The 27,768-nt window shown below is 43.6% G+C and overlaps 5 protein-coding genes across 5 annotated transcripts in view; 2 read left to right on the forward strand and 3 right to left on the reverse strand.

Moving 5' to 3' along the window:
- Nucleotides 1-1,221: 1,221 nt before the first annotated feature.
- On the reverse strand, nt 1,222-6,559 carry rps25 (ribosomal protein S25). The gene is made up of 5 exons (XM_083637292.1): nt 6,506-6,559; nt 5,813-5,902; nt 5,474-5,657; nt 1,385-1,561; nt 1,222-1,290 (listed from the first exon to the last, which is right to left on the reverse strand). Exons 1-4 carry the CDS (start codon nt 6,506-6,508, stop codon nt 1,389-1,391), a joined length of 450 nt encoding a protein of 149 aa, XP_083493418.1. The 5' UTR covers nt 6,509-6,559; the 3' UTR covers nt 1,222-1,290; nt 1,385-1,388.
- A 115-nt stretch (nt 6,560-6,674) lies between these two features.
- Nucleotides 6,675-8,729, forward strand: trappc4 (trafficking protein particle complex subunit 4; the record flags this gene model as incomplete). Its single annotated transcript, XM_083637538.1, has 5 exons — nt 6,675-6,849; nt 7,226-7,400; nt 7,617-7,720; nt 7,899-8,025; nt 8,471-8,729. The coding sequence occupies 5 exons, from the start codon at nt 6,675-6,677 to the stop codon at nt 8,547-8,549; spliced, it is 660 nt and encodes a 219-aa protein (XP_083493664.1). The 3' UTR covers nt 8,550-8,729.
- Nucleotides 8,730-9,523: 794 nt separating this feature from the next.
- Nucleotides 9,524-17,668, reverse strand: slc37a4a (solute carrier family 37 member 4a). The gene is made up of 9 exons (XM_083637941.1): nt 17,546-17,668; nt 16,362-17,181; nt 15,501-15,733; nt 14,192-14,435; nt 12,540-12,695; nt 11,399-11,484; nt 10,655-10,768; nt 10,416-10,554; nt 9,524-10,034 (listed from the first exon to the last, which is right to left on the reverse strand). The coding sequence occupies exons 2-9, from the start codon at nt 16,507-16,509 to the stop codon at nt 9,868-9,870; spliced, it is 1,287 nt and encodes a 428-aa protein (XP_083494067.1). The 5' UTR covers nt 16,510-17,181; nt 17,546-17,668; the 3' UTR covers nt 9,524-9,867.
- A 460-nt stretch (nt 17,669-18,128) lies between these two features.
- On the forward strand, nt 18,129-25,081 carry cfap45 (cilia and flagella associated protein 45; the record flags this gene model as incomplete). The annotated part of the gene is made up of 12 exons (XM_083636630.1): nt 18,129-18,134; nt 18,309-18,398; nt 18,618-18,757; nt 19,050-19,194; nt 20,110-20,280; nt 20,384-20,562; nt 21,304-21,433; nt 22,156-22,302; nt 22,520-22,633; nt 22,817-23,010; nt 24,095-24,319; nt 25,015-25,081. 12 exons carry the CDS (start codon nt 18,129-18,131, stop codon nt 25,079-25,081), a joined length of 1,608 nt encoding a protein of 535 aa, XP_083492756.1.
- A 1,118-nt stretch (nt 25,082-26,199) lies between these two features.
- The window catches only part of LOC310777173 (clathrin heavy chain 1-like), a 28,144-nt gene continuing 26,575 nt past the window's right edge, over nt 26,200-27,768 (reverse strand). The window contains exon 32 of the mRNA XM_083637441.1: nt 26,200-27,681. Coding sequence (XP_083493567.1) covers nt 27,548-27,681 — 134 coding nt within the window. The 3' untranslated portion in view covers nt 26,200-27,547. The remainder of the gene's footprint in view (nt 27,682-27,768) is intronic.

Here is a 27,768-nt window from a genome sequence, read left to right on the forward strand (position 1 = left end):
AGCACAGGTGATGAGTTCCATTAAAAGAAAAGCGCCTATAGTCGTTGAACACAATGCAGCCAATGAGGTGAAGGCATGCAGCCGGCAGGGTGCCAGGAGGGGACCCTGAGGTGGCCCACAGTGCACCTCGGTGCGCCGCTCTGACAGCATGGTGCTCACCACGCTTCACACATCTGCTGCTCACGACGCTTCACACATCTGCTTCAGCCATGCTGCACCTCTAAAGGGATTGCATGTTCTAAACACTACACAACCAGCTTTTTTTTTACATCAGTAGTGTTGAGTGCTTCGTACAAAGGCAGTATCACTGTTAGTCTTGACGTTGCAATAACACCCATGGTTTAGCACAATTTCATGCTTTTAGAGCAAGCACATTCATCTAGCAGTCTCTCCATCCATCCTAATGTGACCAAAAATAGATGCCCGCAATAAATGCATTGCATTAAATTTGCCAACCCAACCTAATGGATAACTCCAATGGTGCCTTTATAGTACCTTTCAGCATGTTATCGTTGAGTGCTAGCCTTGCATGATGCAAGTCTGTTTCTCCCATATTAGGATCACATTCACAAGCCTTTTCAAGCAGTAGTTTGCAGTATAGAAGTTAGAACCATGTGGAGCTCAGCATTTGACTAAATTGCTTTACACTCCCTGACCATAAACTCTTCAATAACAAATGAAACTCTACCTGCACAGCGACTACAAATAAAATTCCTAATATGAATTTCACATAGCAGATATCCAAATGCCAAAATGGCAGGTGAACCAGCATCGAGGGCATGGTGTACTAGCCTGGGTAAACCCAGCCTTCAACGTGATGTCACAGGCTATGCCTGTAGCCGAAGTTTCTTCGTGACCGATAGTACATAGGTCACGTGGAGGCTGGATTTACCCAGGCGAATGTACAGCGGGGATACTCCACTTGCTTTGCCATTGGGAGGGGGATGGGGGCTTTTGCAAAATGACGGGCCAGTTAATAGATAAAAAATAATAATTTTTTGGTAGCGGATTGTAGATTTTTGGGTTACAGAGTTTAGTGTAACAATTTTACACTGCCATGAACCTACATAAATCTGAACCAACAAGCAAGCAGAATGGAAACAAAGCAACAATCAGGGCGACACTCGGCACCCTATTGCGGGCCCCATCTGGCCCCCGGGCCTCAAGGTGAGTATCACTGGTGTACAGTGCAAGCAGATCAAATAAAAACAGAGACAAGACTTGTCTTTACATTTTTTTATTCACCTTTCATTACAAGCTCATCACAGGATACAACAAAAACAGTAGAACCTGTAAAACAAAGGCGAAAAACACATTAAGCTCAAACATCAGTACAGACCGTTAAGATGTTATGAGCACAGATCTACCATTTTGGCAATCATACCTGCTTATGATTTATCTTTCTCTCCTTTGTCTCCTTTGTCTCCTTTGTCTCCTTTCTCGCCTTTCTCTCCTTTTTCTCCTTTCTCTGCTTTCTCCGCTTTCTCTTCCTCGTCTCCTCCCTTGGTGTTACGTGTGTAAATCAGCTGTGCTCTATGTTTGGACACCAGTTTGATCATGCCTAGAGAAAAAAAACATGAAACTGTTAGGCAATGTTGCATCAGTCCCTGTCCTCTTTAGCACCATCCCACTTCTATTTTACTCCCCCATACAACTCAATACTTTCCCCTTTTTGCACAGGTTTACTTATTTAGTCTAGGTGCACTGCAACTCCTTTGGACAGCAGCAATGTGCAAGAGGTCACGTCTAAACTGTCAGAGGCTGTGCCTACATGTCATGGACTGCATTAATTAGGGTTGAGTTCCCCAGAGGTAGATTGATACCGATTCTGTCCCATTTGGATGTGTATCTTCTGTCTGATACAAGGGCAAATTGTCAACCCTGCCAATATACTTTGTGTTTTGGCCGGACTTGTGTAGCTGACTTAGCAGTCTCTTAAAAGGAAAAAAAAAAAAAAAAAAAAAGTTTGCCTGAACAAGACACTACCATAACAAATGCCAATTTAAACAGAAGTTGAGCAGTTCCCTTGCATTGCATATACCGTAAATTCCGGACTAAAAGCCGCACCTTTTTTCCCGTTTTTTGGCCTTTTTTGGCCCCTGCGGCTTATATAACGGTGCGGCTTATCTATGGATTAAAAAAAAAAAAAAAAAAAAAAAAAAATCTCTCTTTTTTAGCACTCTTTCTAACTATAAATCCACTTCTGTTTTAATTTCCTCTCTTGCCCTCTTTTCACCACACTGTATGACACTGTATGACACTGTGTGCACTATAAATAACAACACAGGTGGTGTTGTGTTATGTTGTTTTGTTGAAATGTTAATAAATGGGAGCATTACATATGGTAATTAAACAAAACACAAAAAAAAAAAAAAAAAAAAAAAAAAAAAAAATACCATTAAAACACCCGCGGCTTATAGTCCGGTGCGGCTTATATAAGAAAAAAATAGTCAACTTTGCAGGTGCGGCTTATACACCGGTGCGCCTTATAGTCCGGAATTTACGGTACACAGGATCTCTCACATAACATTAATGCAGCCTAGACATGACCTAAAATTCATTTTGCAAATGGGAGGGGGCCAACCAAAGTCTCTTGCACACCTGAGAAGTCTTGTGGCAGTTGCATAGGTGGAGTAGAATCACTTAGAAAAATAAAGGACACCCGCAGTCTTCATTTGCTCAAAATTGGAAAATTTAATACACGTTTCGGTACAAGACCTTTTTCAAGTATATGTTGTATATATATGTATATATGATACTTGAAAAAGGTCTTGTACCGAAACGTTGTGTATTAAATTTTCCAATTTTGAGCAAGTGAAGACAGTGTGCAAGTGGGAGGGGGGAAATACCCCCTTAAATGCTTCAGATAGGGGGATTCGGATTTATAGACTTTTAGGGGGAGAGGACACCAGCAAAACTGCAAATTAGTGGCTTTGTTAAACGTCACCATTACTGACAATAAAAATATGTTCAGGTTTGGGTCCGAGACAATATCAAATGGGGGTCTGTGGCCCTATGGGTACTAAAATTAAGCAGTCCTTAAGATGGAAAAGGTTGAGAATCACCGCACTAGTGAGCTCAACTGCTGGTCTTACATTGTCCTATTCTTACCTCAGATTGTATTTTGTAGCTCTCCTCCAATTTAAGGGAGTCTGGCCTATGCAGTTACCCTTCTCCTTCTGTCTTTACTCTTTGTTTTGGTGGCTCCCTCTTCTGTCTTGCCTCTGCTTCATCTCTTTCCACTTCACTTGGTTAAAAACAGCTCAACATGGCATCACAGCCTTTCCTCAATCTGCCTCACGCTTCTTTTCATGTCAAAGCGCATCCAAGAAGTTAACGTTTTGTCAAATCTGGCTGGTAAAAAGGTACCGTATATTTTACAACCCGAGCAGCTCATTTCACTTTCATGAGCCACGGATATCTGAACCAGTTAACCTGAAACTTGTTTTTGACATTTGGACTGCTGCTTCACGTTAGTAACTTGCCTGTCTGAGGACCCGGATGATTAAGGTTATCACTGGTAACGTACTGCCATTTGCCCTAAAGGGGCAAGCGTTAAGATTTGTTTTTTAGCCAGCGGTTCATGTTTGCATGCCTTCAAGTTAGTTCACATGGTTGTAACGTCTATGCTAGCGCCAGATGCTGCTGTCACAGTGGAGGGGCCTTGTAGAGAGAGGGAGGGGAGCGCACCAGGTGTGTTGTCAAAATACGTCTGACTCGGTCCAGCCAGCATCGTGCAATGTTGAATGTTATTAGACATCGCTGTAAATGTGTGCAGGAATTTCCCACATTTTAAGTGTTAGATTTGCCGGAATTGATGAAATGTGCAATACCCGCATAGAACATTGTTTAATCAAGCATTAAATCTTCAAACTCTTAAGCGATGTTGACAAGTATTCTAGCTCACAAGGGGGAAACAGGCCATCTTTCTGGGGATACATTTTTAAAGCACAAAACTTGTGTTCCAAGTGACACAGGGTAACAAGGTGCTGAAGGGGCCAACACTTTCATTGTTAGATATCCAAGTCAACGTGTTTGCTGGACATATGGTGTACAACATTTCAAGACATTTTCCAACAGCATTTACTGTTGAAGCATCTGCCTTTTTAACACAAGCCATTGTTTTTTTTTTACTTCTAGTAGTAGCCCAAATTATTTAAACATAAGGAACTTAAGCAATGTTAGGACAGAAGCCGTGCCATGTCAACATTCTTGTTGGCAGTTGTTGAAGAATGTTTTGGAGAGACTAGGCTACCTCTGATTGGCTGTCATGGTTCTTCTGATAAATGTTCTGCTGTTGTCGTCCCATTGGCGCAAGGAGGCGTTTTTCAGGCCAAAATGGTAGCAGCACTATTTCCAAAAGCACAACTCTTGCCTTCAATCCTCTTTGGCCATACATAATCACCATGAAAAAGGACCAACTGATGGAACTGTTGCTCAACAAACGCTGTGGTGTTTCCACAACTACGGGTATTTACCATCAAACTACAATCAACGAGCAGCGCTGATGGCAATGTGCCATATTCATAGGATAATGGTAACGTAACATAGCAGATAGACCATCATGCTATTGTTGTTGCCCATTTGTTAGTGGAGGTCTAAGAAAACATTCACCCATGTTTTTTGTTTATAATCGCAAATCCACCTCAAAACATTTCATTCAGTGAAAACCTATGTATAGTATGCTGGCATCCATCTTTTTTTCTTTTTTGTTAGTTGTCTTAGTTTTCACTATTCACTTGAATGACTGCAAGACCAACTATCAAGCAGAAAGCAATTCTGTAGGTATTCCCCAGGTTAAATTTTTAGCACCAATTCTTCTATCATAAAGCCACTTAATTTACGCAAATTACAAATATGGGCCAATTTTCTGCAACATAGATTCAACAGAATCTTGTTTAACAGGTGAGTAAATAAGCATCCCTTTGTGCGGTTATTTATAGATGATTTAATGGCCTGATTGAGCAAATACTATTGATACATATTCACATGGATGGTAAACGATATGATTAGGATTGCATTTACATGCACACAATAATCCGATAACTGGGAATAATCAGGTAATGGCGATAATCTGATTGACGCGTTTACATGCACTTAAGTAGCGGAACATGCCTCAAAGTCTGTGTCAGCCGTGCACTGAATAAACGGAAGAGTCAGCTTTTATCTGATTAAGCATATCCGGACTATGCCGTTTACATGACCACTTGAATAATCTGCAAAGTCCATAAATCCGATATTGGTTTATTAGTGTGCATGTAAACGCACTCAATGATCCAAAGAGGTGTGAATGTCTTGACTTGCACCAAGCTTTAATATGTAAAGTGAGAAAGTAAAGATTAGGATGCTGCCGAGCTCGACCAGCACACCTTGACCTTGGGACCTTGATGCAATGTAAATTTTGATTGAAGTGTCCCTAATTAAATGTGCACCATTAGGGGTGATAGGTAGAAGAGGTGAAGGTCACACACACCTTTGGCGAGCAGCTCCTGGAGGGCGTTCCTGGCCAGAGAGCCACGGATCTTCAGCCTCTCGGACACAACGGCAGGGGTGATGAGCTTGTAGTTGGGCACTTCCTTGTACAACTTGTCGTAGGTAGCCTTGTCAAAGAGCACCAGGTTGTTGAGCTTATCCCTCACTTTTCCCTTGGACCACTTCTGCTCAGAGAAAAAGGAATATTTGATTTGAATGGACAAACAAAAAAGACAACAAATAGCAATTAACCTTAGACCAACTGAAATCATTCAGCATAAATTACACCAAGAACACAAGAAAAGTGCCAACTATTAACCAGTGGTAATCAGAATCATACCTTCTTCTTGGCCTTGCCTCCAGACTTATTGACTGGGTCCTTGTCCTTTTTGGACTTCCCAGAGTCCTTCTTCTTGTCTTGCTTGGGAGGCTAAAAGAAGAGAAGAGCAAATTGTCACATCCCATTCAATTGTCTTACACCCAGACTAAAAGTTAACAGACATGAGTACATGCCCCAATCTAGGTGACGTTATGCTAATGAAGTAAGATTCCGCTTTAGCGATATGCAACAGAAAATAAAGACTATCCTAGCCGGTGGACAAGCCAGCAGCCTGGGCTTAATGTTAGCTATCGACTTGGCCTTGCCTGCGTACTGTGCGATCATTTCTACTGTATTAGCAGGTGTGATTTTCATGATTGCTGTTAGCGCATCTTATTGTAGTTGATGTATTATGGCTACAAATGCGGGCGTGGTTATTGTCATGTGTCTAGCCTTGTGGATGTCAACTTTGATCGGCAAATTTTATGTGAGCAGACAGCACAGCAGATTGAAGCATGGTGGAATTAGCATGCTAGCTAGCGCTAGCAAACGCACTTTTTGACTATTCAAGGCTCCATCTGAACGCTATCTTCACATTGTAGCTAAGCACATTCAGACAGCCAGATGTTCCGGTTAATTAGAGGCGCAACTGTACCAGAAAACTATGCAAAATGTATAGTTTGTTTCAACAATACGCATGCTAACTCTCCTCACCATGTTTCCTCGTCAAGATGTCGGAGCGAAAGGAAGTTCACCCCGTGCAAGCGCCCGTTAGACAACCTGTACATGCGGATATGGAAAGGGGTGTTATGGGAAATTGAGTTTCTTCGTCTTTTAACCTTCTGATGGTCACGTGACACGTTTGTCAGCTGGGCGGACAAAAATGGCGATTTTTAGTGTGTATGTGGTCAATAAGGCTGGAGGTTTAATTTACCAATATGACAACTATGTTCCGAGAGCGGAGGCTGAGAAAACATTTAGCTACCCTTTAGATTTGGTGCTCAAGATCCACGATGAAAAGGTTGTTGTGTCGTATGGACAACGGGACGGAATCCGAGGTAACGTTTCAAACAGCAAGTCGTGCTCAAAGCTGACAAAGCTGTCTTCCTGCTGGGACCTTAATAAATGTGTTACATGCATACAACAAATTAATGATTAGTCCATGATGACAAATGGTTTCCCATGACAATTAACCAACAATAATAGTCCTATTGTATTGGGCTTAAGAGTGTTTGTTGTGAATCTATAACGTTAGACTGTTTTCTGTTGCTAGGTAACAGTTTGGACTATAGTTTACTTCCTGCCAGTTACTGTATTAGTAAACACTGCAACAGCAAGTAAGCTTAGGTCCAATTTAGAATGTTTATGTTGTCAAGTTGAAACGATCTTGTTTGGTAGAGTAAAAGGTCTGCTGCTGTCATTCTCCATGTGCAGTGGGCCATGCAGTGTTGTCCATCAACGGGGTGGATGTGATGGGCAGGAACACAGCGGACGGGAAGGACATCATGGAGTACCTGAAAGATTCCTCAAATTATCCCGTGTCCATCCGGTTTGGACGGGCCCGCCTGAGCTCCAACGAAAAGCTGATGTTGGCGTCCATGTTCCACTCGTAAGTCCACATCTCATATTCAGGCTGGGGCAGCAGGGTGGCACTTACACCGGAGGACCCAAGTTCAAGCCCCAGTCCGGCAAGGACTGGGGCACTGAATCCCTACCAGCTGCGGGACCACAGGTCTACAGCAAAGGATCTTAACACTGCAGAGAGGAGGTCTGATGTCTCTCAAACATCAATTTACCTGTCTGTGCTGGTGTGTTTCTTTCCCAGGTTGTTTGCAATTGGTTCACAGTTGTCCCCTGAAGTCGGCAGTTCTGGGATCGAGATGCTAGAAACGGATGTCTTCAAACTACACTGCTTCCAGACTCTCACTGGTCAGTGGTGTCAATGGGTGTCATATTGGGCAGGGGGGAGTGAGGGGAAGTAGGGGTTCCAAGAAAATAAGTGTGTTAAAGCTGTGATGCATAGGCAATAATTTGAGGTGATGAAACAGGAAATTTTGTTATCAGTTATGACAAACAGCACTTCCTATTCCTGTTCTTTTTCTTTCAGGGATCAAGTTCATCGTGCTGGCAGACCCTCGTCAATCCGGCATCGATGCACTCCTGAGGAAGATTTATGAGATCTATTCAGATTTTGCTCTCAAGAACCCTTTCTATTCTCTGGAGATGCCTATCAGGTAATTGTCATGTCTGGGTAAACGAAGATATTTCCATCCAACCTGGTGTGTGTGGGTTTTTAAATTACTATTTAATCATTTGGTAACACTTGACAATAAGGGTCACTAAATTAACAGTTAATGCTTAACAAGTATTAATAAGCATTAGTAAACATTAACTAACCCTAACCACAAACTTACCCCAAACTATTAAATAATGCATAAATTAATACCTAGTTGAACACCTTTAGTAAATGATTACTATACACATTAGTTAAGGGTTAGTTCATGCTTATTAGGCATTCAGTAACCCTTAATTAAGTGACCATTATTGTAAAGTGTTCCCAATAGTTGAGTATATTTTGACATGTCAAATATCTCACATCTTACTCCAACACCCACACACCCAATAATGTTGTGGCTTGTGATGTTATTCACTGTAGATGCTTTGTCTTGTGACTTTCAGGTGTGAACTCTTTGACCAGAATTTGAAGAGTGCTTTGGAGATAGCCGAGAAAGCTGGCAACTTCGGAGCCGGCTCTTGAACCAGAGAGGACTGTGTTGACAGGCAACACTAGGACTCAGACATTTCTAACCAAAACAGATTGATTGAATTTCTGACTGTGAAAGAAGTACAGTTGCGCAGTTCCTCTTGGTTTGTTTATCTCTGTTGCTACTGGACTGGTTATTCATGCACTGTAAATACTGAATGTTGTGTAAATACTTCCAAGATTAAACTCACTTATGTAACATTTTAGTTCTGTGTCATGTTTGTTTGTATTTAGACTACATGTATTTTGAATGGCTGTATGCTGTTAGGGTGCTTTCTCACTGGTGCCCCCGGTACCGTTCCCGAGCACACTTGTCCCCAAATTTACCCCAGTTTCGGAACATTTGACGAGTGTGAACGTTGCGTTCCATTCCGTGCCTGGGCGCGCAACAGGGAACCGTGACAGGATCCACTTGAAAAGGTGGTCTGGGGAGCGTTTTGGCGTGCCCGGGCACGGAACACTTGCGAGTGTGAAAGCCAACTGTTCCGAACCACATAGACAACAAACGGGCGACGATAAACTCCAGGCATAGTTGATGACGCAAGTGCACTCTGTTCCGTTTCCAAGCGTGGAAGAAATCCTGTAATGTGAAAGCTGCTCAGCAGAGGGGAGGGGAGGGGAGGGGAGGGGAGGGGGGGGAATTGTTCCTGAGTGCGGAACGGAACGAAAGCAATCGTTCCCAGTGAGAAAGCAGCCTAACTGTACTATACAGTACTGAGGAGTGAATGTTGGCTGTACATTTCTTTTACTGGAAAACAGTAACACAACGTAATTTATTCAAGCCTTAGATTGCTCCCATATGAGGAATAACATGGACTGTGGTTTCTTCGAAAACAAACATCTTGCACTTCTTGTAAGTGAATTCCATGAATGATTGTGCATCATTATATAACTGCCTTAACATGCATACAGTTTCCAAACCAACTTCCAGTTTTGTGCAATTATCATTAAAATATTTATTGGAGGCCTACAGGGAGGACATACAGTATCTCTCCAGTTCTGTCCTTTGCCACATTTCACGATAAACATAGATGAGCCTACTGTATAGTCATTACAATATTCATACTGTGGGACTGTATGTCCCTTAGAGAGTGATCGAATGCAGTGTACATATAACCCGTCTGTAAATATGGCACCCTGCAAAGCAGTTACCTCAAGAAAATGTCAACTTCTCCAGGCCCTCAATGCACCTCAATGCATTGTGGCATATAAAAATAAAGTATGAAAAAGATAAAAATACAATGGTGAGCTAAACCATTCTTATCCAGTTTTCCTCTTTGGCAGCAGAGAATCATCAGGTGTGATGAGTGTTTTAGTCGGCCTTCTTGGAAACGTGACCCATCTTGGTTCTGATGTTGCGCAACAGGAAGAATCCAACAGTGGTAACGACACAGGCGATCTCTGCTACCCAGAATGCTGTTTCCCAGCCGTGGTGCTTGGCAATGGTGCTGAATGGCAGGCCAGACAGGAAGCCACCAACTGATGGGAATACAAATGGATGATTCATTCACCTAGAGATGATTAGAGAATACCAATAGACAAAACCACCCAGCAGAAAGCACATGGAATTTGATTTGCATGGACATCATACATAGGAGCCACAGCGATGGAATTGATTGGCCGTAAAATATAGCATGCACTTATTTACATATTGTATGTTGTAACCTCAGAATTATTTTTGATTTAACCTGCTTCAGCCAATTTTACTGAACGTCTTGTTGTGAAAAGAACAACAGGATTCCTGTATCATAATAACTTATGAAAAGCCAACAAAATTTAAAATATCACTAATAAGAGACCATACTGGTTTGAAGTTATTTAGCAATAGCTTGTCTGTAGAGGCTCAGCTCTGCAACTTACTGTTGGCCATCAGGGCAACGATGGCATGTGACGTCCCACAGTAGTTGGACGGAGCGCTCTCATTGGCTATTACCCCAAACAATGCTATTGGTCCGTACGATGAGAAACCAAAAACTGCTCCCAAAGTGAGAATCCACACCTGAATATACAGATAAAAAGAAGACATTGAGGAATGAGCAAAATCCTTTAGGATAAAGTCAAACTATTGCAAATGGAATGTCAGCATTAAAGATAAATACCTTGGAGCTGTCTGGGCTGACTGTGACTCTGAACAGGTACATGGACACAAACATCCCTGCCATCATGCAGATCAGGATGACATGGCGCGGGTTGCCGTGGCTTCTCATGCCTTGCTGTACAAAAAAAGACAGTAAGAAAACTGGGTTATGGCTGCTATGAGGCTGGCGGGGTCTTAAAAAAATGGAAAAGTAAAGATGTGCGTGCAGGAAAGACCAACGGAATCCAGAACAGCTCATTGTGTGGTTTACAGTTATCTATCCTCCAATAAATCAAATTGAAATCGCAGAAAGCAGGCAAACAATAATACAGTAGTACTTGTAATAATCTCTTTTGGATACTAACTCCATGAACATTGACAGAACAGGTATGGTACAGCTTGTACGGGCTTGTCCGTCTGAAATCGTGTTTTTTAGAACAGGTATGGTACAGCTTAACGCCTCCTCAGAACTGGTTTGGTTTTAATGAGGGTGATTATTTAGATCTGCGTGGAAAAAGGGTAGAAATTGGGTGAAAACAGCTGCTAAAAGTAGTGTTGAGATACATCATTCCCCCACATTGAATCATGAATGAGGTATTGTATGTGATGGACGGACAAACAGACACAATCTGAGCCATATTCCCTCCTCATTTCATTGTGTGTGTGGGGGGGGGGGGGGGGGGGGCAGTTGCAATCAAGGCAGTGCTCACACAGTATGACAGAGGGCAGGTAAAGCACTGTGGGTCTGTACTGTAGGTCAACTCACTTTGGCCACAGCCTTGTCAGAGAAGTATCCAGCTGCCAGACTGCCCAGTAGGCCTCCGACCTCCAGCGCACTCATGTATGAGCTGCCTATGAGGAAGGACAACAGTTAGGCAAACAGCTGACCAGGGAAAAGCACTTCCACTGTGCAAACTATGCAGGAATCAGAGATCTCTACCTCCCCAAATTCAAAAAAATATGCACAGATTTTGAAAACCTCCCATCAATGAAAAACTCAAATACATTCATGGAGAGAAAAAGGAGTGAGTCACTACTGCATCCAAATATATCTCAGCCTTGTCACATATTTATAGAAATTGATTCACTAATTTGTTTACTGACCAATTAAATTGCATATTTATGAAAGAAACGGTCTGCTGCTGTATTGTAGTGTGATGCTGTTTGCCAAAATCAACCCACAGAGATTCATAAGAAACAGAGCTGATGCAACTGAATTCTAACACATTATAATTTCTGGACATGAAATTGGAGATGTCACAGGGGTGTAAATATAGACAGTGCAAGCAGTACAGTTGCACTGGGGCCCCTGGGGTAGAGGGGCCCCTGGAGAGAGCAGGCTCTCCAACAACGTATTGGGCAGAGAACAGGCCCTTGCAAATGACTCAAATTGCCACCCCAGAAATACGCCTGACTTCAAATAAGAACACACATTAGATCTAAAGTGGTGCCATTTTCTATATATGCCCTCGAAAGGCAAAACCATCGGTCATGTTTTTCTTTTATTTTTTTGTAAAATAGTCAGTAGCAATCTAAAATCAACACTCATCAACATTAAACATGTTAAAGTCAGTGGTCATTTCAGAGTGAAATAGACAGCTCCTCTGCTCTCAGGTGCTGATGCTTGTTTTCACGTTTAAATACTTTGACTGTCTGTTACCAGGTGTCTCTATTTTCCCCATACAATCACCTAAGTAACTCATTCAACTGTAAAATCCAACATATTTGTAAAATATAAAGGTATATATATATGCCTAATGGTGTGTGTGTGTGTGTGTGTGTATGTACGCACGCGTGCGTACTTTGTAACTAGCGTGTACTATGGCCCGTCAAAACTGTTTGCACTGGGGCCCGTCGTGACTACCTTACGCCACTGAGATGTGGACTGTGTGTCCCCCTACTCATACCCATGAGTGTGGACTGGCCCTTGTCCTGGATGAGGAAGAGCTGGCCCCAGTCGGTGCAGGCCGTCTTCACCCCGAACACCACCAGGTAGGACACAGAGAGCACCCACAGGTAGGGTGACAGCAGGAACTCCCTCAGGGTGCTCTTATCACTGGATCCTGAGCAGGAGGCAGAGTGGAGAGGATGGTGCCTGAGCAGTGGTGTCACTAATTTACAGTCCATTCCATTGCAAATACTACTGTTATTTTGTATACTGTACTAATAATGTGCATACCTGGATACAATAATATTTGCAAATACTTTTTACCAAGGAGGTTACAGTATGGTTTCCCCCTGATTGTTTGTCGGTCTGTCAGCAGGATATCTCAAACAACTTACTAACATATTTCCATGAAATTTCCATGGACAGATAATAGGCCTTGGGCCAAGGAACAATTAGCCCTTTTCACTTCCTAGCATTAGCCTGGGTAAACCCAGCCTTCAATGTGACGTCACAGGCTATGCCTGTAGCGTAAGTTTCGTGACCAATAGTACATAGAGGCCACGTGGAGGCTGGGTTTACCCAGGTTATGCTAGCATATCACTTATTCTGTGCATGAGGTACACACAGCTCATACAGTGTGGCATGTACAGTATTGGGCACACTGGTACAGAGTCCAGAGTATCACTGACCTTTGGACACAACAGGCACACACACAGGACATGATTATGTGTTAACCCAGTGTTCCTGTCCCGCATGGTGAAGCATAGTGTACTTGACTGCTATGCACTCTGCTTGTTGGGCACAGAGTCTTTTAGAAAGTTGTCTCACTGTAAATGACTGAGACATCGGTCGGGTGCATACTTTAGACGTGTTTAAGCACGTCTAAAGTATGCACCCGACACGTGCACCTATGGCAGCACATCACCCCCACCCTCATCCACCTCCACTGGCTCCCGGTCAAGTTTCGCATCCTGTACAAACTTCTCCTTCTCACTTACAAATCCCTTCACGTACTTGCCCCCCAATACCTGTCCGACCTCCTTCACCAACACACTCCATCCCGGAACCTGCGGTCTTCAGACGCGGGTCTGCTATCCATCCCCCGTACCAGACTCAAAACCTTTGGGGACAGAGCCTTCAGCGTGGCTGCCCCCACCCTCTGGAACGCTCTCCCTGCCGAAATCCGTAATGCCCCGACCCTGAACAGTTTCAAAACACACCTCAAGACACACCTCTTTTCCATGGCCTTTCCACATGAGTTAGTTCAGTTTAGTTCAACCATCCCTGTTGTTTGTTTGTTTGTTTTCCTCCCCCTCTCTCCCCTATCTGTATCGCACTTTTGTGAAGCGACCTTGGGTTTCATGAAAGGCGCTATATAAATTAAAGTTATTATTATTATTATTATTATTATTATTATTATGCCACTGTCTCTGACTTGTCTTATCACTATACTGCCTTATTGCTTGTTGTGTCTCTTGTTGTTTTTGCACCCATATGCCCTGTTATATTTGTACTATTTGCACTATGTTGTAAACGGAGTCCACAGCACAAGAATTTCACACGTGATACTTGTACCATGGAGTGACAATAAAAATCTTGAATCTTGAACATGATTCCTCACTATCAGACAGAGGAATCCTCATTAACCATCACTCTACATGTCAGCCTCACCTGCTTTGCCCTTCTTGGCTGCTGCCTCGACGTTGGGCAGCCCCACATCCTTGGGCTCGTTCTTGATGAGCAGCAGGCAGACGAAGGAGACCGCCACGCAGGTCATTCCTGAGATCAGCAGGGTGGTCCTCCAGCTGTAGCTCTGAGCCATCACCGTGGCGATAATGGGGCCCAAACTGCCGGCCAGATTCATGCTGCAGGAGAGAATGGCCCACCACGTCCCGAACTGAGACGGCTCAAACCACTGACAAGGTGAGAGAAACCATATGACATGAAATCACATCAGACCAGATGGGAAGTGTCATTAAAAGGATAAGTTCAGCCAAAAATGAAAATTCTGTCATTTTCTACTCACCCCCTTGCCGATGGAAGGGCGGGTTGAAGTTTTTTAGTCCATAAAACAACACCCCTTCACACCCTGCTTTTAGCTGAAATCTTCACTGTAGCCATGTGGGCCAACAATGTGAGGTGCAGTATAGCCTACCTGACCAGCTATAGTAAAGACTGCAGCTGAAAACAGGGTGTAAATGACATCTTTTCAAGTCAACTTAGCATCTCAGGGCTTATGGAGGCATTTTATGCCCCCCCCCCACCCCCCCTTTTTTTTTTTACGTTTGAAAGTTGGTCACCGTCCCCTTCAATTGTTGAGGAAGATTCTGCAACAGTGTTTAGTTGTGAATCTCCAGAAATGTTTTGTGGACTAAAAAACTTCAGAAAAACACGGGTTGCGAGCACACTCAAAATCGATTAAAAACTCACTGGGTGCAGGGCAAGCAAATAGTTCAGAGAAGGGAGAAGCCAGCACTCCAAATGTCTTTTCGTATGATTTATTTTCCTCAAACCTGGGCAGCAGACAACGGACGTTTCAGTCAAAGACCTTCCTCAGCGTTGAAAACCTAAAAAACTTCACCCATCCTTCCATTGGGGGGGGGATGGGTAGATAATGATAATAATCCTTTAAACTTCCCGGCTCGCCTTTGCTGGACAGTAAGGATGAAAGGGTGCAGTGTTCTGAATTGACAGCAGGTAATGATTGAGTGGCAAGTGTTTGACAGTTGCCATATTGCACCTTTCAAATGGTAACAGGGTAAAAATCAGTGAGGTCAAATGAGGGGGAAAACAATATGCTTTGAAAACTGGATGGACAGGGGGATTAATAGTAATTCAACTTTTGACAACATACATTATTTAATCCTGGTTTATCTGGCTCATGTGCCTTGTGCACATTGTGCAAATGTGCACACTGAGTACCATGCAGAACTGATAATCAGCCTATGGCAGCATTGATATGTTGCTGTGGATCATGTACCTTGCGTAGCACCCTGCCACATGGAGGCCAGCCAAGGCCCTGTCCCAGGCCATTGAGAAACCAGAGGCCAGCGAAGACGGCCACAGTGGAGGACCAGGAGAAGAGCACGTTGATGCCTCCCACCATGAACAGGCCAATGGAAAAGAGCCAGCGGGCGCTGATCTGGTCCGACAGCACGCCGCTGATGAACTTGCTGATAGCGTAGGCCAAAGACTGACTGCTGGTGATCATGCCTGAACAAAGGGAGGGGTGGAGATGAGGTGTGTATACACAGACAGCAGATTGAAGGGTTGCAAAGGAAACTCTACGACCCTGTATATTATATAGAAAGTATTGTCTTGTTACAGGAGACCAAAGATGGCTACAAGCGGGCTTCAGGTTTTGTGGTCTTTCCCCCATACAGCAGCATCCAAATTTGGATCGAGGTGCCAAGCGGGCAAGCAGATGCCGGTTGCACATTGCACATGGTGATTGGGGCTGGACAGACACAACATCAATGGAGGAGGCTGCCATCTTCATGTAACTGGACTGTTACTGTGTAAATTGTTATGGTCATCAACATTTTGATTCTGTAGGGCAGCTGGACCTTTACATCATACTGTATACCTGTAGACGATGGTCACATTTGAGGATAAATCAATGTAACCCAATGCAACAGCATGTAATAAGAGACAGTTAGATAGGGGTTTGTTTATGGGATATGCTCGAAGCTCGAATATAGAATAAATGACTCTTTAAAACTAGTCTAAAGGTAGTCAAAACTACTCAAGTACAGCGATGAGTTACATTTCTCCTTGATTATAATAACCCATGACCCACCCACATGAACAAGAACGAACACAAAACCACTTTCTTTCATACCTAGGTCATCCTTGTCCAGCTCAATCTCCTGCATTAGAGAAGGCATCACGAAGGAAAATGTCTTTCTGTTGAAGTAGTACAGCGTGTAGCCCACAAACATGGCCAGAAAGATCGTGCTGCGGTAGTATCCATAACCTGCTTTAGCCATGGCTGCTGATTTAGTCCAGCGAAAATGTCTGATATTGGAAAAACTACAAGACAACTCCAGAGGAGGGCAAGTTCCTCTTAGCGGACAAGGCTAAGAAGACTTCTGCTGCCAGTGACAGTGAACTTTGCTTCAGGATCCACTGTATAGAGGCTTGCTGGTTGAGGCGCTTGTGATCAATAGTTAATGGTCAACTTCAGTGTGAGGACTGATATAATCTGCATTCATTTAGCCAATGAAAAACTGACAGTAAAGTAGAAAAATAAATGCATTCAGTCGGTTTCCGTCATCAATGCAGGAATCAATTATTTCTTCCAGGCACTGATTTTAAAAATGGCCCCTCTCCTTGAACGTTGATCTTCTTGTCCTTGTAGTTTTCCTGTGTGATCTCTAGCTGTTGGTCCATCTGTAGATCTTATTGAGGGAGTGTTCAGCCCAGTGTGGTTAATGATTTATTGGGGAGTCCATGGTAGTCCATTAGTTTCAGCAGGCCAAGAAGCTCCTCTCCAGGGGGGGGGGGTGTGACCAGCGCTGATTGTCCACAGCCTAACACAGGCAGACACAGGCAACATAGCTGATTGTAGCATTCCCTTTTTTCCATGAATGTATGGACTCCAAAATGTGGAAATGTGTGAATATGCATGACAGACTGTAACTTACAGCATGCAGTTTCATCTGGTAAGAGGTGAGAGAAGAATCAGATCAGTAGCTACTAGCCAGAGATGATCAAAGCAATAATAAGTTCATCAATTCATCATGCCATTCATTCAACTAGGTTCATACAGTCCAATATGTCCCTATCAATAAAGTTTGCATGTTGCATTCATAATAAGTCATAATAATACTTCAGTCATATGCTTAAATGAGAGGAAAGCATAATCAATCAATCAAACAAACAAACAATTCAGTGAAAAACGTTTTACAGAAAGTTAGAGGGAGGCTCAAGTAATACTAATGTAGCGTCAGTCTGGGGTTCGTTATACAGAACAGTACACTAAAGCCCAGTACATGGATGGTCTTTACTGAAGCTAACTGTTACCTCTCCACTCTGTCCAACTCCTCTCTGTAGGACTCGCTGTCTGCTTGTTGTAGTTGTTCACAAAATCACTTGGTGGCCGCCCATGGTGGCCGCCGTCTAGCAGCTCTGGTAGGTAGGTTGGTTGGTGTGTGATGACGTGATCCGGTTCCGCATGAGATGATGTGGCTTGGCACCGCCCACTGTCAAGTTAAGCAGTGAGCCACCACGAGAGGCCGTGCTTAACGCTATTAACATTTGATTCTGAAGTGGTCATGGTTCTTGAACAGTTGTAACAAATCAGCGTGCTAGCAAAGCAACAAGTGACACCGGTGACTGGAATGAGTGAGTTTGGAGTTTGCGCATTAATATCTAATTTAGGTTACCTCCTGCAACTTGCACGGAGCTCATCTTTCCATAGCCTCATCTTTAACAACCGGATGCTCCTCCCTCCTCCTTTCAGTTCCCATGGTAACAGCTAACAATAAACAGCTCCAATTTGTAATGGAGTCTTTTTAATGGCAGCAACCATGGGGAGTTTGTGCTAATCTTAGCTCTAATTCTATCCATTCTTCATTGCTGTGCACATCAATAACATCTGAGGATCATGATGGTGAGTTTCAGGTTGAATCGAGTAGACACTCGAGCACTAGCTAGCACATTGCTAACACTGGTCACTGCATGTTCCCTATCCATTTTTCATTTTTTCATTCATCAAATTTTAATTTATTTATCTAACATATACAGCATATGTACTGACATATTTTCACATCTTTCACCCTTGCAGAGAGAGCGGACTGCCCGTTACCGTACACGGGCCCTCACCTCTTATGTGGACGAGAGCCTGTTTGGGACCCCTGAACGGACCCCTGAACTGGTAGGTTTTCTCTGGATGTGTGAGTGCCAGCTAGCTGCGTGTGGGTTTTATGTCTTTTTATGTATTGTGGTATCATTCTAATATCCTTATAATGTTCTATAATATTTTTGCTACCATAGATTTTTTTTGTTCTTTTTCATGGGATGGAGAGAACACATAGGTTGTGACATGGTTATTACTCAATTAAGAAATGACCTTTATTAATAGCCTACCAAACAGTCAGAAACATGTGGAAACCCAGGGCCCAGAGCCAGGAACCAGCCCAGGGCCAGGAACCAGGCACGTTCTGCTCCTGTTAGGAAGACCCACCCAGCAGAGACTATCCAGATCATCACCAAGGACCTCATCCGAGATCTCAAGTAGGTCAAACTCCAAAACACTCCATTAACCGGTATCAATTTTTTTTTAACAAAATAATTCAAATTACAGTATTTTAATTATGTTGTATGGTGACTACTTATAGTTACGGCTGGACCATATTGACTACAGGTTGTGACCCTAACAACCGCATAGAGTGTTAATGCCAGTGACCGGCCTTGAATGTCACAACATCATAGTTACTTGCTAGCCATCCCTAAAATGCAGTCTTTTGGTGGTAACCAACTAAACCCAACAGTTAAAATATAACAACACCACCTCTCATTTTCACAGGGTCCCAAGTAAGGATCCTTCAGGACAGACCATCATTCTGCCACCAGCTGAGATTGAGCGGATCACCTCGGCCTCCAGGGTTCCCACCAAGGAGGAGCAGGAGGCCATGATGGAGGCCCATCAGAGGAAGAGAGAGACATCCATGGTGAGAGCAACACTGTGACGTTCCCAACACATCAACTGTCTACCTCATAAAACAACAATGAAGACAGAATGGCATTCACAAAATCAACAGGAACAGCAACAACTGGTTAGCAATAGTGCTGGGTAGCTGTGTGGGTGGTTGACACTCATAATTTGGTTTCACCACCAGGGGGCATGCCTTCCCTCACTTATACTGATGCAAAGACAATGCTTCATCTAAATTCTCCCCAGACTCAAATATTACTGAATTGCTGCGCTCCGCATACTACATAGATCTGCAGCATGCTTGCAGTAACGTTGTAGTGTATCAGCGTAAGAACTCTCATGGGTCTGGCTTTCAGACTATGCTTCATCAAAGTCTTGAAATGAATTTGATAGCAATGTGTTGTACATGTAAGAAACTGTAGACTGGAGCTTGGAGTGGTAGTGACTACTAGTGAGGAGTGGTAGTGACTAGTGAGTAAATGAATGAGTCAATTTGTCTGCTGGGAGCTGTTGAGATGAGAGAGAGTTGACTTATTATGTGAAATCAATTTCTGCTCCCTCACTTGTTGTTAACAAGTGCAAATTTGCAATAGCTGCGACCACATATACAAAATGCGGATGCAGGATGGCAGGGGAAACCCACCTTACCCTACTCTGCCTCTGCTACGCTGCATTTTGAAATTGCTCCCCCACCGACCCATTTTATTTCAAATTTCATTCATTCATATTTGAAGAAGAGGAGACTTATTTACTTCTTCCATTCAAGATCATTCACCACTTTACCCATTCAAGACCATCTAAGGATGCTCTAAGGATCTGCTTCTGTAACTTTTAGGCTACCACTGCCTCATTAACATTACATTAATGAACAATACGACAATATGCCTGCCTGCCTACCTGTCCATCTGTGAACTCCTCACCCCTCATCCAGGATGCCGCAGAGGAAAGGAAGACCCAAATCCACCAGGCAGATCTGTCGCGGAAGAAGAACCAGGTGCTGAGCGAGCTGGAGGTGGAGGCCCAGGTTCGAGCCCAGCACCTGCTGGAGCGGGCCCACGCCATGCGCATGGAGCAGGAGGACGAGGTCAAGAAGCTCAACGAGGTAGGGAGGTTAAAAGCCTTCAATCACTGGCCAAACGGCTGGTGTGTGTGTGTGTGTGTGTGTGTTTGCACCGATCACCCGTGTGCCTGTGTGTGATCCACAGCTGATTCTGGGCGCTCAGTGCCATGCAGTGCGCGATGCCCAGATCCTGGAGAGGAGACAGATCCAGGAACAGCTGATAGCGGAGGAGAGGCGCTTGGACGCCATGATGGAACTGGACCGCCGCAAGGCCTTAGCGACCCAGGAGCAGATCGATGAGCTGCGCAAACAGCAGAGAATCAGGTGAAGGTGCACACACGCACACACCGACATGCATGCGCGCGCGCGCACACACACACACGTACACACACACACACACACACACACACACACACACACACACACACACACACACACACACACACACACACACACACACAAATAGTACATTTAGATTCACATTCATATATTATTCAGACATGAGCACACATGAGAACACAGACAAACTGACACAAAGTATTTCAAGTTTTGAAACAGAAGGTTAGGGGTTTCCATGGGGGGGGGGGTGGTAAAGGAACAGTTCAGCCAAAAATGAAAATTCTGTCATAATCTACTCTACTTGTCCTCATGCCAAATGAGGGAGGAGAGGTTTCCAACACAACTTCATAGCAGCCTTCTCCAAAACAACTGAAGTCAATGGGGACCTACAGCATTATTTGTTGCAAATCAATCAGCTGTAGTTAAGATTTGCAGTAAATGATGGTGTAAATAATAAAGGTATTTTTGGAACTGGCCCCCACCTCCCTGTGTGTTATGGACAAACTTTACGTGTGTTATAACTGGGATGAGGGTGAATAGATGATGACAGAATTTAAATTTTTCAGTGAACTATTGCCTGTGTGTGTGTGTGTGTGTGTGTGTGTTGTGTGTGTGTGTGTGTGTGTGTGTGTGTGTGTGTGTGTGTGTGTGTGTGTGTGTGTGTGTGTGTGTGTGTGTGTGTGTGTGTGTGTGTGTGTGTGTGTGTCTGTGTTTGTTATATTCCAGCGGGAAGCAGCAGATTATAAACCAGATTGAGGATCGTCTGGAGGACAGGCTGCTGCGAGCTGAGTTGAAGGAGCAAGAAGGCCAGCAGATGCTGGAGAACCTGGAGAGGATGCAGCTGGAAGAGCTGGAGGTGTGGACACACACACACACACACACACACACACACACACACACACACACACACACACACACACACACACACACACACACACACACACAGCAGACACACATAGCAGACTGTATAACGTATCTAGAATGTACACGTACACCTGTGTTGTTCACATTATGACACCCAGCTTATTACTAACCCTGATATGATCAAGACAGAAGTGCAGAATGCTGCTATGTTATCTGTAGGGCTGCAACTAACCATTATTTTCATTATCGATTAATCTGACAATTATTTTCTCGACTAATCGATTAGTCGTCTCGTATACAAAATGGTGAAAAATCACTTTTCCCCCAAAGCCCAAGATGACATCGTCAAATGTCTTATTTGGTCCTGACCAACAGCCCACAACCCTGTCAGAGAAGACTAGTCTCGCTTGCCAGCTCCCCTAGCGAGACTAATTGAAGACTAAAGAAACCAGAAAATATTCACATTTAAGAAGCTGGAACGAGAGAATTTGAGTATTTTCTTCTTTAAAATTAGTCTAAACAATTAATCGATTATAAAAAATAGCTGGCGATTAATTTTCTGTCCATCGACGAATCGACTAAACGTTGCAGCTCTAGTTGTGTGTGTGTGTGTGTGTGCATGTGTGTGTGTGCGTGCGCGCGCGTGTGTGTGTGTGTGTGTGTGTGTGTGTGTGTGTGTGTGTGTTTCTGCCCTGGCTGCTTGTCTTGCTTCAGGCCCTGGAGAGGAAGAGGGCAGAGCAGGAGCTTCTGCAGCATGAGATCATGCGTATCAATGCTGAGACGCTGCGAGCCAAGGAGCAGAAGAGGGAGGAGGAGAGGCTGGCTACCCTCAGAGCCATGGACTTCACCTGCAAGAAGATGGTCAGACACACACAACACAGTTACACACACATGTAGTACAGTGACAGTTTATTGTGACTTCTATAGGAAGAGAAGGGCAATCAGCATTTTTCTGTACAAGTTGAACACATATTTGATTTACTCCATCATGAAATCATTCAAATTTTTTCAAGTGTTTTTGCCTTTTTGAGCTGGTTCACCAAGTCGTCTCTCTGAGAGTTTTGTATGACACCTGCAGGAGCGCGATGCAGAGTACGAGGCCGAGCAGAGACGCATCAAGAGGGAGAAGGAGAAGGAGGTGGGGAGGCTGCGGGCGCTGCAGGAGAGAGCCAAAGACTACAAGGCAGAGCAGGTCAGACACTCGACCAGTTGAGACTTTGAAAAGCCGTTAAAGGAGGTTTATGTAATGGAAGTTCAATACCAGTCGAATTTAATCCAACTTACAAATAAAATAATGCTACCTTTCAAGGATACTTTTACATATTGGAAATTAAAGTATTCTTTTCATATCTGATTTTTTGCGCGCGTTTCCAAGGATGAGCTCCGTGCTAGGAGGAATCAAGAAGCGACGGAGAGAGAATGGAGGAGAAAAGAGAAAGAGCTGGCCGAGAAGAAAGTGGAGGAGGCGGCCATGTTGAAGGCTGCTCGCGTGGAGCAGGTCGTCCGCAAAGAGCACTTCCTGTCCATCGAGGCCGGCCGGGAGAGGGCGGAGTTTGACAGGCTGCTGAGGTAAGAAACCATACTGTAGAGTTTGACAGGCTGCTGAGGTAAGAAACCATACATCACAACACATCCCCTTGACCCCGAGTATGGGAAAACCACTTGATTGAAGAATTTCTACGCCTATTTATATTTGTACGACCTCATGATCACATGACAAATCCATGATCTTGCCACACTTCAATCTATTGGTTGAATTCAAACCACCAGTGGTTCACACCAATCAACGTCCTATGAGGCAGCTACGGGCAGGCTTTAGGTGTGACGAGTAATGAGAAGAGACCTAATTTAAAAATCCAAAGCAACCAATCAGGGTTATCTAGAACCTAACTAGCCAATCACAGCATACAACACAGGCTTTCAACACATTCTCACTTGTAATGATTGGGATTAGGTTTATTGGGAGTGCTTGGAAACTCAGAATGGAGAAGTTGTTCATCTGAATATACAACTCTGTCTTCTCTTGTTTATGTTTGAGCTTGTTTGCTGATTTGTTTGTATTGTTGAACTTGAATGATTTGTGTATTGTAAGCCGAGACGGGTTGGGCACCATGAATATGGTGCATGACACAGAAATAAAAATGTATCTATCTGTCTTATCTCATGTAACAAAGTAACGAGAAGGGTTCCTGACCACTCTGCAGTATGACGAGTTGGGAGTGATAATGTGTTGGGGGGCTTTAATTGCTGAATACTGGACAGTCATTGGCTCCAGGATTCGTGATGTCACGAATCTTTCTTGTTGAAAACGGCCTTTTCAGTGAGCTCAGAGGAATTTTCACTTTCAGCAGACGCTAGTATCAAACTCGGCACAGACATCATTCTGCACAGTGAAGCTCAGACATCCAACTGTAGGAACAAGAAGAAAAACAGATTTTTGACTTTAGGGGGTCTTTAAGGATATGATAAAATAAAGTTTTCTCTCTTTTCTACTTAAATGTAGATTTGTTTAAACAAGCCAAACTATCCTGGCATTCTTGTTTAATTGAGTAAATTCACATCAATGCATTCTTCCATTTATTTATACTACCTTGCATATTAATACTATACACTTTTTCATATATTTCTCCAACACCTGTCTTCTTCTACACAGGGCACAGCAGCAGACCATAGCCAAGCAGCAGGAGGAAGAGGAGCGGCAGCAGCGAAGAGCGCTCGGGCACGCGGAGGGCGTGCGGCAGCAGGTGAGCGAGCGCCACCTGTTGGCCGTGGCCACGCGCAGGGAGGTGTTCAAGGAGCGCGAGCGGCTGGAGGAGGAGGCGCGCCAAAGACGCCTCCGCCTCGACCACATCAAGGAGAAGAAGCTGAAAGAGCTCAAGTAAGTTCAGTGAGCTGATAGGAAGAAGAGTTATAGGGTGAAGTCAGCTAAAATGGACCATAAGATAAAATGGACCAGATAATTCAGTGCCCAGGGGCTCTTGGGGGTGCTAATCTGGCCTTAGTCATAGTTCATAAGGGGAAAAGTGAATGGGATTTTTGTATGGGAATTTCGGTTAAATGCATGAAATAAGATATGTGGTAAAGTTTATGAAACAGCTACGTTTGTGTTCAGCAAGATAATCTTCACCACAAGGACTACTTTTATGACTTTTGAAGCATTTTCTGAAAATTGCATAAAAAAATGCATTTATGCTTCAAAAGACATAAAAGTGGCCCTTGTTTGTGAAGATGCTCTTGCTGAACACAAACAAGATATCGATATTGCAACAATATTGTAGGGATGACTATTGGTGCTTTGCAAAAATATTTACAAAAGATTTTCTTTAAAGAAATAATCAATAATGTGGATATAATGACTAAGTGGGGAAAGGCAAATAATAGAACAGCTTAACAGTCTGGTAAGTTCACAAAATTGAATCGGTTTACTGTAATGCCACATTTAAAACCAAGAAAACAATTATGCCATATCACATTATCCAAAATTTAAGACAATATCTCGTCTCATATCATGATATTGATGTAATATGGATATATACCCAGCCCTGCCTGAATGCTGTGTTTCTCTATTTGTAGAGCTGCTGGACTTCCAGAGAAATACTGCAGTCAAGTGGAGAGGAAGGTCCATTCCTGGGTGGCCTGAGTCTGGTCTGACAGTGTGAAGTCCTAATCTGACTCAGAGCCACACCCACATCAATGTTTGCACAATGAAACTGTCACCTCACATTTTACATACAGGGTCTCATTGAAGAACAAGAGTTTAACTGCTCATCAAACATGAACATGAGAAAATAAATGTATTAAGAAAGGCTGAATAAACATATTGCACTTCTATGCATTTGTAGTTCATGTTGTATTAGGAAGCGTTTTATTTTTTATTTTTAGGGCTGTTCCTGATGAACCAGTCTGACAATGGAATGTGTTGTTTTGCTGCTTAACGAAGATCTTTCCAAGAACTATGCAAGTACTGATTTCAAATCTCATAGGCAAAGACTAGAGAAGTCAGTGTTGTAGTCAAGTCACTATATCTTGAGTCCGAGTCAAGTCCCCAGTGTTCGAGTCCAAGTCACCAAAGAGTCAGTTATTTCATGGCCAGATGTGGCCTTATCTCATAGTGCAAGTTGAGCTGTTTATGTGCTTTTCTGTCCCATGTATGATGCCCTCGCGCTGCCTGATTTATATTGACACTGAACATTTGTTTCACAAGTGAAAATAGTATAACATTTTGTCAGCAATCACTTGTGGAGGTTCAACCACAAAATATATAAAAATATATTTTGGTCAGAGAAGGGTCACAGGTTTTTAATTCAGAGCGCCCCAAATCCCTCCAGTGACCCTTATCAATTAATAACAAGTTCGAGTCCTCGTCTCTAAGATCCAACTCCGAATGCATGAAAGCTCGTGTCCAAGTCCTCAGTGCTGAACTCCAAGCTAAGTCACAAGTCCTGAACTCTAGTACTACAACAATGAGTAGTAGACAAAAAAGTAGATTGGTTCTTTGAGTGGAAATTGCAAAAAGAAACAAGTGCAAGTGATCTTCAAAACTCTCCCTGTCACACAGATTCACTCCACAGACTGGGTACAACTTTTAGTTTTTATTTAGGCTAGCATTTCCCTTTCAGTTAAGTCATATTCTTCCATTTATCCGTGACAGACCCCCTTTACCATTAATATACATAAAGGAATTCAACTTATGGTCAGGTTAGGATGACACTTTACACACACACACACAACTCAAAGCATGTGAGAGAGTTAGGTACATCAAGGTAAATACAGGCTTTTATTTCAGACCATTCTTGACAAAGAACTGTATGATGTACTGAGATCTAACTTCTTCATCATAACCATCTAAATACATATTAACCTACAGGAGTGTTTTACGGATCTAATCAAGTTGACATTGGGACACCAAAGGTTCCACTGGCCCATCTTCTCCCACCTCCTTGCTTTGCCGCCGAGCGTTAACAGAGGAGGGCGACGGGGCAGTGCGTGGAGGACAGACAGGGTCTCCATCGAAAGGTTTTCAATTCTTCCTTTTCACATCTGTACAGCCAAAAAAGGAATGGTGACCAAGGAACACACCACGACACCTGGCATACAACGGACCTCAGCACGAGGAGGGGTCAGAGTAAATACACACACACGGTACGGTTAAGGGCCCTGGGGGCTTGGTAGCCATGGTCCCGTCCTTGCACATACACAGACAAGAGTCTCACACAAGCACTGTACACGGCACAAGAGGTCACCTAAATACATGGAGCCAATGAAGGAGAGCTAACATCTATGGGGTGGATTGGATAGCCCAGTACAGGCTGAGAGAGGGGGTTAAAATTCTTATTTAGACCATTTTGTCTCACACACACTCACACACACACGCGCAAACACACCCTCATCCAGTCACTGACATACATCTGTATGCATTTAAAACTCGATAAAGCTACACGCCTGTGCAGAATATACTATCGTTACTTAGTGTTGCTAGCTATAGCCATCCAAATGGCAATATATGTTCAAATATTATATGTAACCTTTTTTCTCCTCAGAATATACAATGATGAAATGCATTATACAGACAAACAAGAGACAATGTCAGCTGTTCACATGTTCAGTACATCAAAAGTAAGAGCTTTTCTACATTAAACTCTTCTCACGACAGAGTGCAAATCTGATGCTCCTCCAGATACTTCAAAGGTTCATTGCTGAGCTTTAGCAAGTCCACTTCTGCACAAACCAATACAAAAAAATCATGACAGACACACACAAAAAGAGAAGGAACACTGTTCTAAATAAGTAGTCATAAATATGGAATGTGAAAAACAAAGAAACATGACGTGTGGTCCCATTTCTTTTCAAAACGATACAAATAAAAGTCCTTCATTGCAGTTATAGTTTTTCTTTACAACAAGACAACGTAATAAAAAAATAGGAATTAAAACGAGTGGGTTGCTGCTTGCTTGTAGCCCCTGTTGTGAGTAGAAGACCGAGGGGAGCTGGTGAGGAACACAAGGAGAGAAAGACAAGATGGAGGGGTGCCGACTAAGGAAGGTGTTGGGTCAGGTTGGAGGTGGGGTGGGTGTGTGGTGGGGTGGGTGTGTGGGGGGGCAGCTGTTCACATGCCGTAACCGAAGCCGGGCTGTGGCGGCTGGCCGTAGCCCGGCGGCGGCGCTGTGTAGCCGTAGCCGTAGGGCTGCTGAGGAGGCACGGCCACGTTGGGCCCCTGCGTTAGCATGAGCTGGGCTGAACCTGCAACAAATACACAGAGAAATCACCGGCATGACCCAGGCTGTGGACATCATGTCCCCCAAAATGACAGGGTGTGTATAAAAGAAC

Source organism: Poromitra crassiceps (genome assembly GCF_964638095.1).
Source record: "Poromitra crassiceps genome assembly, chromosome: 5".
Classification (NCBI taxonomy): Eukaryota; Metazoa; Chordata; class Actinopteri; order Beryciformes; family Melamphaidae; genus Poromitra; species Poromitra crassiceps.

Bases quoted from the DNA above. Each gene is read 5' to 3' on its own strand.
- slc37a4a (XM_083637941.1), bottom strand. From the start codon at position 16,509: ATGGCTAAAGCAGGTTATGGATACTACCGCAGCACGATCTTTCTGGCC. The intron at 12,696-14,191 runs GTGAGGCTGACA...CCTCCTGCTCAG, and splicing joins AGCCAAGAAGGGCAAAGCAG to GATCCAGTGATAAGAGCACC. The intron at 11,485-12,539 runs GTATGAGTAGGG...CCTTCCTCATAG, and splicing joins GGGCCAGTCCACACTCATGG to GCAGCTCATACATGAGTGCG.
- rps25 (XM_083637292.1), bottom strand. The intron at 5,658-5,812 runs GTATGATTCTGA...TTCTCTGAGCAG, and splicing joins GAGGCAAGGCCAAGAAGAAG to AAGTGGTCCAAGGGAAAAGT. The intron at 1,562-5,473 runs GTGTGTGTGACC...TTTTTTCTCTAG, and splicing joins CCAGGAGCTGCTCGCCAAAG to GCATGATCAAACTGGTGTCC.